This window comes from Meleagris gallopavo, chromosome 2, assembly GCF_905368555.1.
Source record: "Meleagris gallopavo chromosome 2, MGAL_WU_HG_1.1, whole genome shotgun sequence".
Classification (NCBI taxonomy): domain Eukaryota; kingdom Metazoa; phylum Chordata; class Aves; order Galliformes; family Phasianidae; genus Meleagris; species Meleagris gallopavo.
The window spans coordinates 92,861,335-92,876,063 of NC_139405.1; the positions used below are offsets into that span (position 1 = coordinate 92,861,335).

At 40.0% G+C, this 14,729-nt stretch overlaps 1 protein-coding gene across 2 annotated transcripts in view; it reads left to right on the top strand.

Annotated features, from left to right (window-relative positions):
* Positions 1–9,755, top strand: part of TRAPPC12 (trafficking protein particle complex subunit 12) — a 44,159-nt gene extending 34,404 nt beyond the window's left edge. For both annotated transcript variants that reach the window (XM_085217967.1, XM_085217968.1), the window contains exons 9-12: positions 5,183–5,281; positions 6,721–6,821; positions 7,513–7,600; positions 9,411–9,755. In XM_085217967.1, the coding sequence (XP_085074093.1) occupies positions 5,183–5,281; positions 6,721–6,821; positions 7,513–7,600; positions 9,411–9,653 (531 nt within the window). In that variant the 3' untranslated portion in view covers positions 9,654–9,755. The remainder of the gene's footprint in view (positions 1–5,182; positions 5,282–6,720; positions 6,822–7,512; positions 7,601–9,410) is intronic.
* The last annotated feature ends 4,974 nt before the right edge of the window (positions 9,756–14,729 follow it).

The window sequence follows — 14,729 nt, forward strand, 5'->3', positions numbered from 1 at the left end:
TTATTTAAAGGAAAAACAATTAGAACGGTGGTATATAAAGAATCTGATTATTTTTATTGACCTTTTTTCTTTGTTCAGCAAACTTCAGTAGTATTAAGTAGGGAACAGTCTTGTCAGAACTGACTCTTCAAAATTAAACAGAGCAAACAAATATAAGATCAGATGTTGCACCTATGGCTCTTTAAATCTGTTCCACTTCTCCTCAAAGCCAATTAGATTTATTTGATGTCTTCTGTCTTTTGTGTTACTTATCTGAGTCAAGGAATTCTCTTTATATAGCACAGTAATTTTTATCTATTAAAATATGTAATTTGGCCTCTTTAGTTTCATAGCTAAACATCTCATTTAATTGTTGAGGTGGTATTATTTAATTGTTTTGAAAGTTGTGTATGAGGTGCAAATCCAATTTTACCAGGCTTGCCCACAAACCAACGAAGCGCAAGTCTCCTTCCTAATCACAAGCCTCCTTTGCCCTGGGGCCATATCTTCTAGGCACTGAATTCTACCTGCTTAGCCCTCTACCTGTGTGAAAGACACTGCTGTTCAGTAGCATTTTAAGGCAGTCTCACTGCATGTAAGACTATATGTAGATTTTCTGTTCGCCCTCTTTCCTTTGAACAACATTTCTCAGACATATTCTAGCATCCTTCTATACACAACTTAGTGTGGTGACTTAACTAAGTGACAAGTTAAAGAAATGGTGGATGTCAGTCATGGCAACTAAATCAGCTTTTACATGCTCATGTACAGGGGGAAAATTAAGAGGTGGAAATACAGCAGGCAGGCAAGGAGAGACAAGTTAACGTGCATCACTGTAGACTTTCATTTACAAGAACTGTGGGCTTAAGTCGCTATGGAACTGCTCCCTGAATATAGCAACGTGAGAGAACATTCATTTAAAATGCAGCTGATGATGTGCATTGCTTCATTTCAACAATGTAATTGCAAAATGTCTGTCATTTTAGTAAATCATCATGGAAGTGTTTTAAGAACTTTTTAAAGTTCTTTTCATCTGAGCTAAAATTGCTTTTGACATTATCTTATCAGACTTCTACCTCTCAGAGGAATAAATACTTAAGTACTTTCCATATATATTATAAATGCACTCTAATTAAAGGCATGTTTTGCATTTTGTAGGATTTTTTGTCAGTGTTGTCTTAGCTTTTGTAAAAAGCCTTGGAATCATTTTTAATTTGGGTCTAAATACAATTAAAACTGTACAAAGGAGGCGATAGCACCTTGTACCGACGATGCAAAGGACTGATGCATGAGGACTTTGTTTTCTTTATGATATAAAGTAAGAAGACTGAATCGTGTATTTGCCTGACTGCTGCAGTATGAGTCTCTGGGTTCATAACGCTATGAATCTCTGCTTTCATAACTCTTCCCCAAGTGCAGCAGGTAGAGAGGAAGGATAAGTTATCCCTGCCCTCTTTTCCCAAAATACACTTTATGTACTGCAGAGTTTGTATAACTAAAGCTGATTTTGGTCTATGGTTTCTGAACCTAATACCAGCATTCTGCACATCATGATCATTTATGCTTATTTTTAAATATCTTATAATAAATAATTTAAGTGCTTAAAGTGAGGTTGGAAAAGCACAAAAATGTAAAATGTGGTGACCATTAAAGGAAATAGAGTTAGACTACAGTGCATCAGAATAAAACCAGCCCCATGTGCCATTTTTGTGTCAGTGGATCCAGTGCCTTGATTGAACTTTCTTTGGATGAGTTTACTGAATTATAAAGCAACAGGCCCACTCTCATTCATATCCAGAACTGTGTAACTTTTCTTCTTTTGAGATTTCCTATGAAAGGTGTGGAAAATCTGAAAGGTCGCTGTTTGTAGAGGAGAAAGGACAAGACAGTGATAATCTATCAACTCCACCTTTATGTTTTAAGATCACAAACTGCATTGCTGGGTTTTTTAGTGCTGGTACTGAATACTAGTACTGAATACTGAAACATGTATTAAGCAGGGCTCCACTTTCCTGGGAGGGCCTCTCATTTATCACTCTCACAGATAGCTGTTCTTTTACCATGTCTTATTAGCAAAGCTGGGAATTAAAACCTGGCCTCTACTATATAGCACAACATCTCATCTGCTTTACAAATGCTCCTTCAGAAGGATTGTCAGATAGGGTGTTTTTACAGCATACCACAAATAGGATAGTTCTGGCAGTATATGGGGTACTCTCTAAATCCTACTGCTGCCTCCACAGTAGTGGGAATATGGGGAAGTACAAGCATGTCAAACTTACTGTTGGTGGTAAGTTTTGCGTGCATGTACTGAAGCAGCTACAAAATGAGATTGTAGTTGGGAGTGAGTCTGGATCCTGTGACTGTGCATTGTTGCTGTTTTGTGCTGTGCTCAGGAGTGGCTTTAAATACTCATGGCTTAATCTCTTGTCATCTTCTGGAAGAAATAGGTCCTGTTCTTTGACAGGTGCTGCAGGGCAGGGGGGTAAATAAGCACAGGTGCTATGTGCTGTGCCATCATATAGAAACAGGATGTGATTTGTTTCCTGATCCATAAATACAGGGCGTAGACTCTTAATGCCTCACCTCTACTCTCAGTTTTTAGGAGGTGTGACTCTTATCTAGTTAAAATACATACAGAATGCAAATAAGACAATGTTTGATAGGGAATGAAAAAGGGGAAGGCGGTTTGTTTGCCTGACGAGGCCAAAGCCATACAGCCCCTGAGGCAGGGGCCTCTAGGATGTTGTTTGTCTGCTTGTTCCTGCCTGGGCTGGTGCCCACCTGCACTGTGGGCCCTGGCTTTGAGCTGGACAGACAGGGCCCCCTCAGGCAGCTGCTGCAACCGAGGCTTCCTTCAGGCTGGTCAGACTGAGTTGACTGCAGCACCTCTCTGTTAGCTTAACTGTGCAGTCACCAGGGAGTTGTTTCTACATCAGTTTGGGGGAAGTAACGACAACACCCCTACGCCTCACAGCTGTGCTTCACATCACTGTTGTGGGGACTGATGTAGAGCATGCACAGGAGTAAGCACTGGGCAAGGGATGGGTTTAGACTGCGGGATGGAACACATTGAGCCAAAGTCTAGAATTTGCTATAATAAAATTATTTATTCATTAAGCGTCTTTTTTTCTCAAAGAGGTAAAATTCAGAGTCACAGATAATCTTTCAGTTTGTATAAATCTCACTCTTATGGGGGATTAATAGCTAAGGCAAGTATAGCTGGGGTTGCTCTAAGGAATCAGTTTCAAGAATGTTATGCAGAACCAGCACAGCTCTACAATCAAGAAAGTCCTGTAGTGAGAGCTGATGTGGAGAAAAAATGAGCTTTTCTTAAGTTATAAACTTATGAGAAATATGATAGTATAAATTCCATCATGCTTGAGTGCTTGAGTTGTGAACACTAAATGAGTCAGAATTTAAACAGATATATTTTTACATACATGGCCTGTTTTCTTTGCTTTGAACTTTTACCATTGCCAATGAGGAGGTTGTGAATGCCCCCTCCCGAGAAGCATCCAAGGCCAGGCTGGATGGGGCTGTGAGCAGCCTGGTCTGGTGGGAGGTATCCCTGCCTATAGCAGAGAAGGGTTGGAAACAGGTAATCTTAAAGGTCCCTTCCAACCCAAACCATTCTGTGATTCAATGAATAAGCATGGTTTTGCACACTAGAATTGGAATAAACTTTAATTGTTAATTGTTGTATGTTCAAGTTTAATAGTTTAATACATGCAGTGTACAAGTTGTCTGCAAAATGAAGGTAGTGCCTCTAGTGTTGTTTAAGTCCGTCTCTGCTGTCATGGGCTGAGCAATTTGTCTCATATGCAGATGAGACTCTAAAGACTTCTCTTGTTTTTTGTGTGTGTGAAAGAAGTCAGTATGTTCCAAATGGTGACCCAGTGTATGGGTCAAATGGGGCTCGGTCATTTAAAGTATGATCTGAGGAAAAGAAATACATTGTACCTGGGGCATATGGCCTCCTCAGACTGAGGAGGAGTGAAAAATAAGTACCTCAAGCAGTAGCTGTGATCACATTAGGGAGAAGTTTAATGAGCACCATAATTTGACCAAAAAACCGTATGGTACAGAGTATGCCAAGATGTCTGTGCAGTTTTGAAAGGTTATTCTTTCATATCTTTGCTTCTGAATGCCAACTAGAAAATTCTTGTATGAAGTTGAAGGGCAGAATTGTTAGTAAGCACCAGGTTAGTACAGCACTGTCTTCTGTCTTTGTTCTTGCCTGGTTTTTATAAGCAAATACAGGTGTTGTGCCTCTGGTCTGAATTGATTAAAAAAACTAGAGCTGAGGCTGGTGCAACCCTTACCCTGGGAGTGTGGCTGCTGCGTGTCTTCCCTTAGAGCACATGCCGAATTTCTCGTGTATATCTGCCAGAGGCTCTAATTTACTGCCCAGGTAGATAGTTCATGGAATTTTACCGTGAATAAGCTGGAGCTCAGTAACTGATCACATGTGAATTTCTTTCATGTGAGCAATGGAAACACAACTGTATCTAACCCCCACCACTGGTGACGATGCAGAGGGTGCAGGAGCAGTGACCTGCAGCAGGTCTCAGAGCCACTGCGTGCCAACCTGCCCACATTCTCCATGCGTGTCTGTGTGAGATAAAAACCAACCCACCTCTCATTCTATCTTAACCCAAAACAATTTCTGTTTGGCTTAAGTGCTCGTTTTGTTTTTACATGGTAGGGGAGAAGGAAACAAGGGCTTGGGTGGAAGGATGGGAAATGTCTTGCTTGCCTGAGGTCACCTGAAAACATGGAGGAAATTGCAGCTTCTGTCACACTATGTTGTGTTTTTCACAAGGCAAAAGTGTGTGCACAGTTCCCAAAGCTCCTCAGTAGAGTTTATTAAACTATGTTAATTATACTTATATCTGAACCCTGAGATGCTTACATATACTCCACAAGTATACTTTCCACACAAAGCTTTTGACTTTCATCTTAAATAATCTAAGCTAGAGAGTAAATGTTCATCCTGGCTACAAAATATGATCCAGTTCCAGTTAAAAAAAAAAAAAAAGAGAGAGAATCCAGTCAGCCTGCAGTGATAGGCAGGAATTTTGTCCCATTCACAAGTTGCTATTATTTTGCTCTTGTTTACCAGTATCTTTGAAAAGAAGGCTACATAAAGGTTAAAGAATGCTGAGCTTAAATATTTGGTTGTGTGCTTTTCACCCCTTAGGACTACGTGCTTGCTGTCGATGCTTATCACACTGTCATCAAATATTACCCACAGCAAGAGCCTCAGATGTTGAGTGGAATTGGAAGGATTTTCCTTCAGGTATGCACTTTGTTGTAAATCTGCTAGGTAATATTGCTGTTGACAGTTATGTAGTGAATAACTGTTGCATTTTAAACTATTGCTAAAACTATCATATTGTAGAGGCAGTGGACAAAAACAGAAAAGATCACTATGTGGCATTAGGTAATGCTAGGAAATACAAAGAACCTGTAGTTTTAAAATTACACGTGCGTACATTGGTGAACAAAAAAGATGGTGTACAAAATTATGCTAATGATTTAATCAAAAAGCAACATTCCACACTTGAAACTGATGTTAAGAGGCCTTGATTTGATATACTGCCAGCCATGAGCAGATGCCTTCATATAAGTGGTAAAGGGAGTTAAGAGAAGTGGTGAATTCAGGAGAAGACAGAGGCTACCATACAGAAATTGTAAGAAGCGCCATAATTCTGTCAAGAGTTACCTGACCTGTTAAGCAGAAATTGACATGTAATGAAGAAACAGTGAGTGCATTTTAGTCTCTAGTATTTATTGTATGTTTTTAATAGACTGCTTGCTGGCTCACCTATCCAAAATTGCCATTTAAGTAACGGCATTAAAGAATTTCAAAAGTGGAAAGCTGTCTGACCTTACCCTCTACAATGTTGCCACAAATACAGAGTTAAAAGCAGCAAATAAATCCTAGGAGTACTTTAGAAAAATAATCCTGGTTTCCAGACAAACTGTAGACTTAAGCACACAGTGGTTGCAGGCTCCTGTTAAAAGAGTTGTGCTGTTCTCCCTGACCACTGTGAACAGAACAAAAGGTGGCATAAGAGTGCAGCAGGGCAGAGTGTGATTTCTAATGCTAAGAGTATTTAAGAGTTCTGGAATGCCAACTTGCAGATCCTTCTTTCCTTCGGCCTGCATTAACGATTAGCCAGTGTTTTTCAGTCTGCAGACGGACTGCCTCCCCTCAGTGACCCATTGCACTGGCTCTGTTTTCTGACATGTTTTGGTCTGATGCACTAAAGTGGTCACGACCCAAAAGTGGCGTGTTGACTGAGCACAGGCCCTGTACCAGGTACCAAGCTACTGCATTCCAATTTTCATGCTTATTGACCACTTCTGGTTGTGAGCAGTGAGCTGTCATTTCCTGTGGCCTAACATCAAGTCTTACTGAAAATAATTCTGACCTCTGCTCAATTTCAGCTAATTTTACAAAAATGAGGTAGGGCACCACTGCTCTTATAGTACAGGAATGCTCCTCAAACACTGCTGAAAATCATTGCCTTGGTAAAACTATATTTGATTTGGATGTTCTTTCTCATAATCTTTGTGTGGTTCTTCAAACATGTTGTTTGATAACAAACGTTAACCAGTCAGCGTGGTATCAAACAATTAGATAATGTCTTTTGACAGGATTTCATGTTCTTATCCTTTGTAAGGGAAGTCATCAGTATGGATCTCTTCTAATCTCTTCTCTTCGTTCCTTAGATTGGAGACATAAAAACTGCAGAAAAGTATTTTCAGGATGTTGAGAAAGTGACTCACAAATTGGACGGACTACAAAGCCAAATTATGGTTTTAATGAACAGGTAGATAACTTAATGGCTAACTGAAGCTTGAAAATACAGTTTTGCGAAGTATACATTATGAGTATTAAGCTACCTTTGAGGCAATTCTGTTCTCTTTCTCTCTTTTATGTAACTACATCTGTCTAAAATCAGAATTAATGGAATATAGACCGACAAGGTCTGTATTGCATGGTACAGTAACAACACTTAAGAAAGGAGAAGCGATTTGGAGCCCTTATTCTAAAATCAAATCTGCTAGTAAAGCTACTGCTTGTTAGTTTCAAGGAGTGATGGAAGACAAGGCAGTAATTGAGCTGCACAATGGGCGGCTCCATTTGGAACGTTTAGCATGTTGGCCTAATATATTTAGAAAATACAATTCAAAAGTGCTCTGAAAATGATATCGCGTAGCTAATTTCATAAAGAGAAATAATTCCAGGAAGAGAGTATCTTCTTTTGAATTAATGAAAACACAGTGAAGACTCTTGCTTTGGTAGGCAGAATATATAATAAGCAAATGATCCGAGTTGTCATTCCATTTGTCTGTAAATCAGTGTCTCCTTGCCGGTTTAAGATTACACCGTGAAGAACAAATGTCAGAAACTCTCACATCTATAATAGGAAAAATAAAAAATGATGTCCATTCTTTTTAAAATATATTATCACCTTGGGTTTTTCAGGAGAACTCATTCATGTGTCACTTACTTTCTAGAGCATTTCTCCACCTCGGTCAGAATAATTTTGCAGAAGCTCATCGATTTTTCACAGAAATTTTAAGGATCGACTCATCAAATGCTGTGGTAAATCTCCAAATTACTACATTTATTGTGAACACCTTTATTATTGGTGTAATACCTTCACACATGTATTTAATAAGTACCCAGAGTACTTATTAAGAGTGCTCAGAGCTTGATAGAAAAATTAAGTGTAGCCTTTGTGCCAGAGTTTTTAGTATACAAAAGGATAAGTGCAGACAAGGATGGGAAATAAAGAACTGGTTTATACTTAGTCATGCATATAGGCATTCCAAAACATTATGTTTTATGGGATCTTTGCAAAAATGCTTTTTTTTTTTCTTTTTTTGCACTCACTGTTTTTAGCATAGACATGCACGTTAGAAAAAGAAATGGCAGCTGCCAGTGTATGTAAGATTAACTTGATTTCACATAGCATTGAAGGGATACTATCATTTTAAACCTGACATTTTTAACATTTTGCACATCACATCCTCGGGTTCCATCACAAAAGGAGATTAAAGAAGAGAGGTTATTTACATTTTTTATTTATATGTGGCAACTTCTTGTGAGTGGTTCCTAAGAACTCACACAGCTTACCCCTACAGCTTCATCCAAGGCCACCTAAGGACCGAGAGGACTGAGTTTAAGCATCTCATGAACTGCTTCATTTTGCAGGTGTAAAACAGTGCGTGTGATAAACTCTGAGATATCTACTAGTAAGAGTTCCTGAGGAGAATGAAAAAGAATATTTGAAAGGGTGTATTATTCTGTTATCTACAGCTATGAAGTATGAAAGTTTCTGCTGCTAAACAAATTATATGACTGTATGGTGGAATCTTTTGGTAACTCATAAAACCTGATGTTAGGAAAAGAAAATATGGAACCTGATATTATCATTTAAGATATATTAGACTGCCCTGTTTGCTGAACTTACCAGAAGTCGGTTGTAGGTATCTTTGTGGTAGGATCATTTCTTCCTGTTGCTTGTGTGGAATCTCCATACATAAGCCAGAGAGAAAACGTGTTGAAAGATAGAGTGAAAATGTTAAAAAAGCTATGAAAATGGCAATATGCAGAGGCCTGTGCAGTTTCTGAAATCTGATACAACTGATTTAACAAATTAACTATCTAATGTCCTGTATTACAAAGGTTGCTCCGAAAGAAATATCTCCTGTTTAGTATGTAGGCACACAATGTCACAGTCTGATGTGGAAGTGTGAATGAAGCGAAGGTGTGGCTTTGAATTCCTCCATGTAGAAAAAATTTCACCCATCGACATTCATCAGCACTTGCTGAACATTTATGGAGACAAAACAGTGGATGTGAGCACAGTGAGGCAGAGGGTGCTGCATTTCAGTAGTGGGTCACCTCTGCTGGTGCAGATGTTTATGAGTGCAGCGTGCAGGTTCTTGTTCATCTCTGGTGAAAAGGTACAGTTAATGGTGGTGACTGTTGAAAAAGAGTTTCGTAGCCAAGAATATACTCTGTAGAAGAGTGTTATTGTGCTTTTTTTTTTAACCTGTTGTAGTTTCCACGGAAAAAAAAAGGAGGCATTACTTTCAGAGCAACCTACGTAGTTATATTTTAGACTGTTATATTTTAGAGTGTGAGCTCGCAGAAGTCAGCATGTCCTACTGGCACAGGATAAACCTTGTGAAAAGATGAAAAGGATACGATTACATGAGTGACAATCTATTCACGTTACTTGAGTATGCACAGAAAATAGTTCTTAGCAGATGGTAAATTTGTTGTTACTCCAGACTTCTTTTTTCCCTTCTCATTCATCATTTAGGAATTCATACATAGATGTGTATATATATATATATATATATGTATATATACAGATACTTATTTTCAATTTGTTTTTCTTAAGGCTAATAACAACGCTGCTGTTTGTCTTCTTTATCTGGGAAAACTGAAAGATTCCCTTCGCCAGTTGGAAGGAATGGTTCAGCAGGACCCTAAACACTACCTACACGAGAGTGTTCTCTTCAACTTAACAACCATGTACGAGTTGGAGTCATCTCGCAGTATGCAGAAGAAGCAGGCTCTATTAGAGGCTGTGGCTGTTAAAGAGGGTGACAGCTTTAATACTCAGTGTCTCAAGTTAGGTTAGATCATTTCCAACTAAGTATTTCCCTGCGGGGCTGATTTTAAAAGTTGTATATACTCTTGCTACTGTGTAAATGTGAAATAAAATCTATTCAGTTATAAATAAGCAATAGCATTATTGTCTCTTAATAATTATGTCATTGTGAAGATTCTGTGCTGACCTACAGCCAGCTACATCTCTGCTTAGTTATTCTTTGTTACAGTGCATATATACATACACTCAATTACTCAGACTCTTATTTTTATATGAAAAAGAAATGCATTTGACCTTATTTGTTTTGATGACTGTTTTTCAGTAATTAATGAGTAAATGATCTAAGCTAATTTCATCAGCTAAAAGTTACTGACAATGTATATTATGGAAAAGGCAATTTTGAGAGCACATTTATTCAGTTGCTTTAATAGCATGTGTCATTTTCCTCAATCCAAATATTGACTACTGTACCTCTGTGTGCCTATTGCTCTCCAGTGAGGTTGTTAGATAACCATTGTACACAGTCACAAAGTGGTTGTTGTTTGAAGGGACCTCTGGAGATGCCTGTCTGACAACAGATTGTTCATTGTAAGTAATTTTAGCGTTCTGTCATCTCCTGCATAGGTCATTTTTTCGTCTGGGGGGATTTCTTAGAGATAGGAAGTATGTAACAGCCTTCGCTGTATCCAGAGACTCAAAGCACTGAACAAGTCCAGTTAAACAGTTTTATAATGGCATTTAATTTAATAACATAGAGATCCCTATGCATTCTGCTTAAGGTCAGGTGTCTTACTACTTTGTTATGTGATCTTCTCCCCTCTGCAACTCCTATGACACTTTGGTAAACTTGATTAGCCTTTTCCAGTTGTGAGTGAAAGTAGACTCAGTCACTATCACCCAGCAGGCAGAAGTCACTTTGCTTCTTTACAGTCAAGGGATAAAAACGCTTCCTTTGAAACTGCATTCAGTAGTGCCTTAAGCTCACTGTGTGTGCAAATAACAGTCTGTGTTCAGATCGCAGAGAATAAAAATTTATGATCCCAGTCAAAGTCAAATTAAAAAAAAAAAAAAAAAATACCCTGAAAACATAATCCCCTGTTCTCCAAGTTTCTCTAAATTCTAATACATATGTATTGCTACATAGAGCTCATTTTGGTATGTTTGCTGTGTTCTTATTAGTAGAGGCTTTTACACAGATAAAAGCATGGTAGAGGAGACTTGGACCGGGTGACCTCCAAGCTCAGCAGGCCATTAAACAAGTGACATCCTGGTAGACTTGCAGAATAATTAAAATTTAAATGCAAAAGCATATTACCACTGCTGGGTGTATGCAAATTATTAACTGTTTGTAAAATGCAAGAAACTGTCGATGTGGCTGTATGGTTTGGGTGTAACGTATATAGAAGTGCTTGAATTTCCTATATTCAGGCAGTTACGTATCTAAATGCTGTATATGCATGCATGTTAAAGACAAAATTTGTCCTCAAAACATTAATTACACCAGGCAATCCTGTTAAATTCAATGAATTCCACTGAACTTAATGAGGGTTCCTGGTGTAAATGAGGGCAGAGCTCGGTTCTAACACACAGCATGCAGGTGTCATCTGTCTTAAGTGAGAAGAGCTGGGGAAAGCATAGCCTGAGTGAGCTGATTGTTGTATGTGAGCCTTAAAGCTTAATGTGCCTTACCAGAAGTTTTGCATTTAAATTTCCTCTTTTATTAAAAGAGCAAATAAGCTGTACTTCAGACATTCAGATAATTACATTATGCACAGAGACCTTGATCCTCCAAAGCACATAAGCAGCTCTCTGCCAGAGCTCTCTGCAGTTCAGGTGATAGCAGCATCCTCCGACCAGCTGCTCACTGAGATGTTCCTCGAGCCTCAGCTTTCAAACTGGACACACGATATGTTCCCAAAAGGAACATGCAGACGTGCCTGTGCCCTCAGCCTGCAGTGGACTGCTGAATACTGGGCAGGGTGACCGCTCCTCTTCCTGCCTCATCCTTCATGTCAGTATGAATACTCAAGCAGCTGCACACAAGCTGAGCTCGTGACTCTGCAGAAACGCTGACCTGGCAGCCAAAGCCTTCCTCAGTCTGATGTGCATCCGGAGGGTTACAGAACAAGGATGTACCAGAACTGACCACCCACCCGGTGGACTGGCAGGTTTTCTGCAGGATAGTGATGTAAGACACGCTATTCTTTTCTGAAGCCTTTGCTGCAGGTGTCTTCCACGTCAAAACAAGGGAATAAATAAAGTGTGCACAGGTAAGTTACATCCATCTCACTTGTGTGCCACCTAATGCACTTCATCAATCACACGCGCTGCAGCCACCCAGCAGAATTCTGCAAGATACTCAGTGCCCCATCTCCAGTCATATTTACTGGTAGTGAGAAACACACTTCCTCTACTTCAACATGCAATCAGTCTAAAAGTAGCACGCTGAAAGCAGGACCAAATCATCACACTCAGATTTAAATACATTGCAGATAGATAGAAGCACAACAGCCAGAACCAATCTCTCAAGTTGCTCAATGTCACAAAGGCCAATGAAACTCTAAAGATGTTAGAACATGGTCTTCTATACATGAGCTCCTTCATACAAAAAGACCTCCAAGGAAGGCACCACTTTCCTCCCTGCTTTCTACCTGCTTGATAGAACACTGGAAAAGATGTATTTTAACAGAGAGGCACTTCACTCTGTAGGAGCTTGCATCGACGTTTTAGCACCTGAACAGTGGTTCTGTGGTACTGAATCCAAACCAGCACCAGCACTGGCTTGATGGCAATGATTGTGGAAAGCTGCTGTTCTACAAGTCAGCTTGGGAACTACAAATTTAGATTCTCATCTACAATGAGTGTGTAAAATGGTGGGCAGGAGGATGCAGCTGTTGCCTTATCCTGGCTGTTCTGAATTGACACCACCTCATCCTATCCGAGCTTTGGGCATACTTGCAGACAATCCTCTGTTAAATACATACAAGAGTGCCTGTCATTATAAAAAAAAAAATAAAAAAAAAAAAATGAAAAAGCTGAAAGCCAGCAACAACAGCTCACAATTTACCCACAAAGGGAGGGAAAGTATGGGCTGTTATTTAGGTGCAGGGTACCAGGGCCATACAGCCACCACCAGAAGCAGACTCAGTCCAACTTGCCACCGGTAGATGCGGCTCATTGATAGGCACAACTTACTTAGTGGTGCCCTGACAAGCAGCATAGAAGATAATTAAATGGCAGGGAACTTCTCAAAATTAGTGGGAGTATCCCACAGAGAGCAACAGCAGGAGAAGCCACCATTAAAAGATATCCTCATCCCTTTAACTGCTGAATCTTTGCCCAAGCTTTTTAATTTTCAGCGTTTTCTTTCTTTGTCTTGTCTGGGTATTAACACAGTTAACAAAATGAGAGCTTAACAACTTGCATAGAATCACAGGTTTTTCAAGTTGCAAGTATATCTGAGTACATTTCTGCAAATGCAAAATGTTTGGGGAATCAAATTGTAAAGTCACAGTGAGTGCAGCAATTCAGATCAAATACGGATCTCTGAGCAAGAAATATTTAAATGGTAACAGTGCCTCATTCCCCAATGTGTTGGTGTGCTTATTTGGCTTCAGGAAACAAGACAACTGACAGTGACCTTGTTTTGGGGAGAGAGGGGAATTTGAGAATTTCTATCATTTTCAGAGGACAAAATCCCCAACAGATGATGTAATTTCTGATCACAGAACAGAACAGGTTCCCAGTGTCTGTCTGACCTAAATATAAATCCACTGTTTGGCAACAAGGGACATTCTCCAGTGTGATGCTCAGCTGCCACCTCAGCCTTTTATGCTTCTCTCTCTTCCAGCCAATATTAAATGATCACCTTTGTCGTGAAACTGTCCCTTCCAATAGATTTTTATCTCAAGCTAAATCTGGAGTCAGAAACTAGGCAGGAGAGTGTCTGCTCTGCCGGCAGAGCTCAATACTCTGAATACATGAAGATTTTTTCTCTTCAAGCTCAGCAGCCGACAGACATCCACAAGCTCTGCAATCACAGAAACCAGTATAGCCCCTACACCCTGCAGCACAGGCTGGGACAGCTCTTCCATCAGCACTTCCTTCAGCTAGCTGGCTGAAGATCTCATCTGTACGTACCTACAGGCAGCACACACAGGACCAAGTGCCTGGTGTGGATGCTGTTAGTTAACTGCAGACTGGCTGTGACATGTCCCAGCACTAAGGAATTCAGCTACGCCAATTGAATCACAGAATTGTTTGAGTTGGAAAGGACCTTTAAAGGCCATCCAGGCCAACTTCCCTGCAATGAACAGGGACACCTGCAGCTAGATCAGGTTGCTCAGAGCCTCACCCAGCCTGACCTCAAGTGTCTCCAGACATGGGGCAGCCACCATCTCACTTGGCATCCCTTTCCAATGCCTCACTACCCTTATCGTAAGAAAAAACCTTTTCCTTATATCCAATCTATTCACTTTTCTCTTAGTCAAAAAACATTTCCCCTTGTTCTATCTCAATAGATTCTGATAAAAAGTGCCCCCTTTTTTCTCACAGCTCCCCTGTAGATACTGAAAGGCTGCTCTCAGGTCTCCTCAGTACCTTTTCTTCCCCAGCTCTCAGCCTGTCCTTGTAGGAGAGCTGCTCCATCTCTTGGATCATTTTGGTGGCCCTCCTCTGGACAAGCTCCAACAGGTCCATGTCTTTCTTATCGCAGCCAAAGACACTTACCTGGGGATACAAAACAAAGGAGGCCAAAGTCATGGATTCTGTGGCTACCTGTTTGCCCATCTAATTTAGTAAATGGCCCATTGACCAGCTTTCCTTGAGTTCACGGCAGAAAACAAGGCTAAGCTCCCACAAGCTGGTCATGATAAAGTTATGTACATGCCACTTAGGAACAGGTCTGCATTAATGTGACAAATAATACACAGATACCCTACAAGCTATCTTCCAACCCCTCAACGCAGTACCATTTATCCTATCTTTTTTTTTTTCTTTAATCCTGAAACAGCTGAAATATTCCCCTCATCTGTGTTACTGCTGCCAACATGACGTTGCTGGAAACACATAAATTTTAATACTACTTCAATGCACTGAGATTTTCCA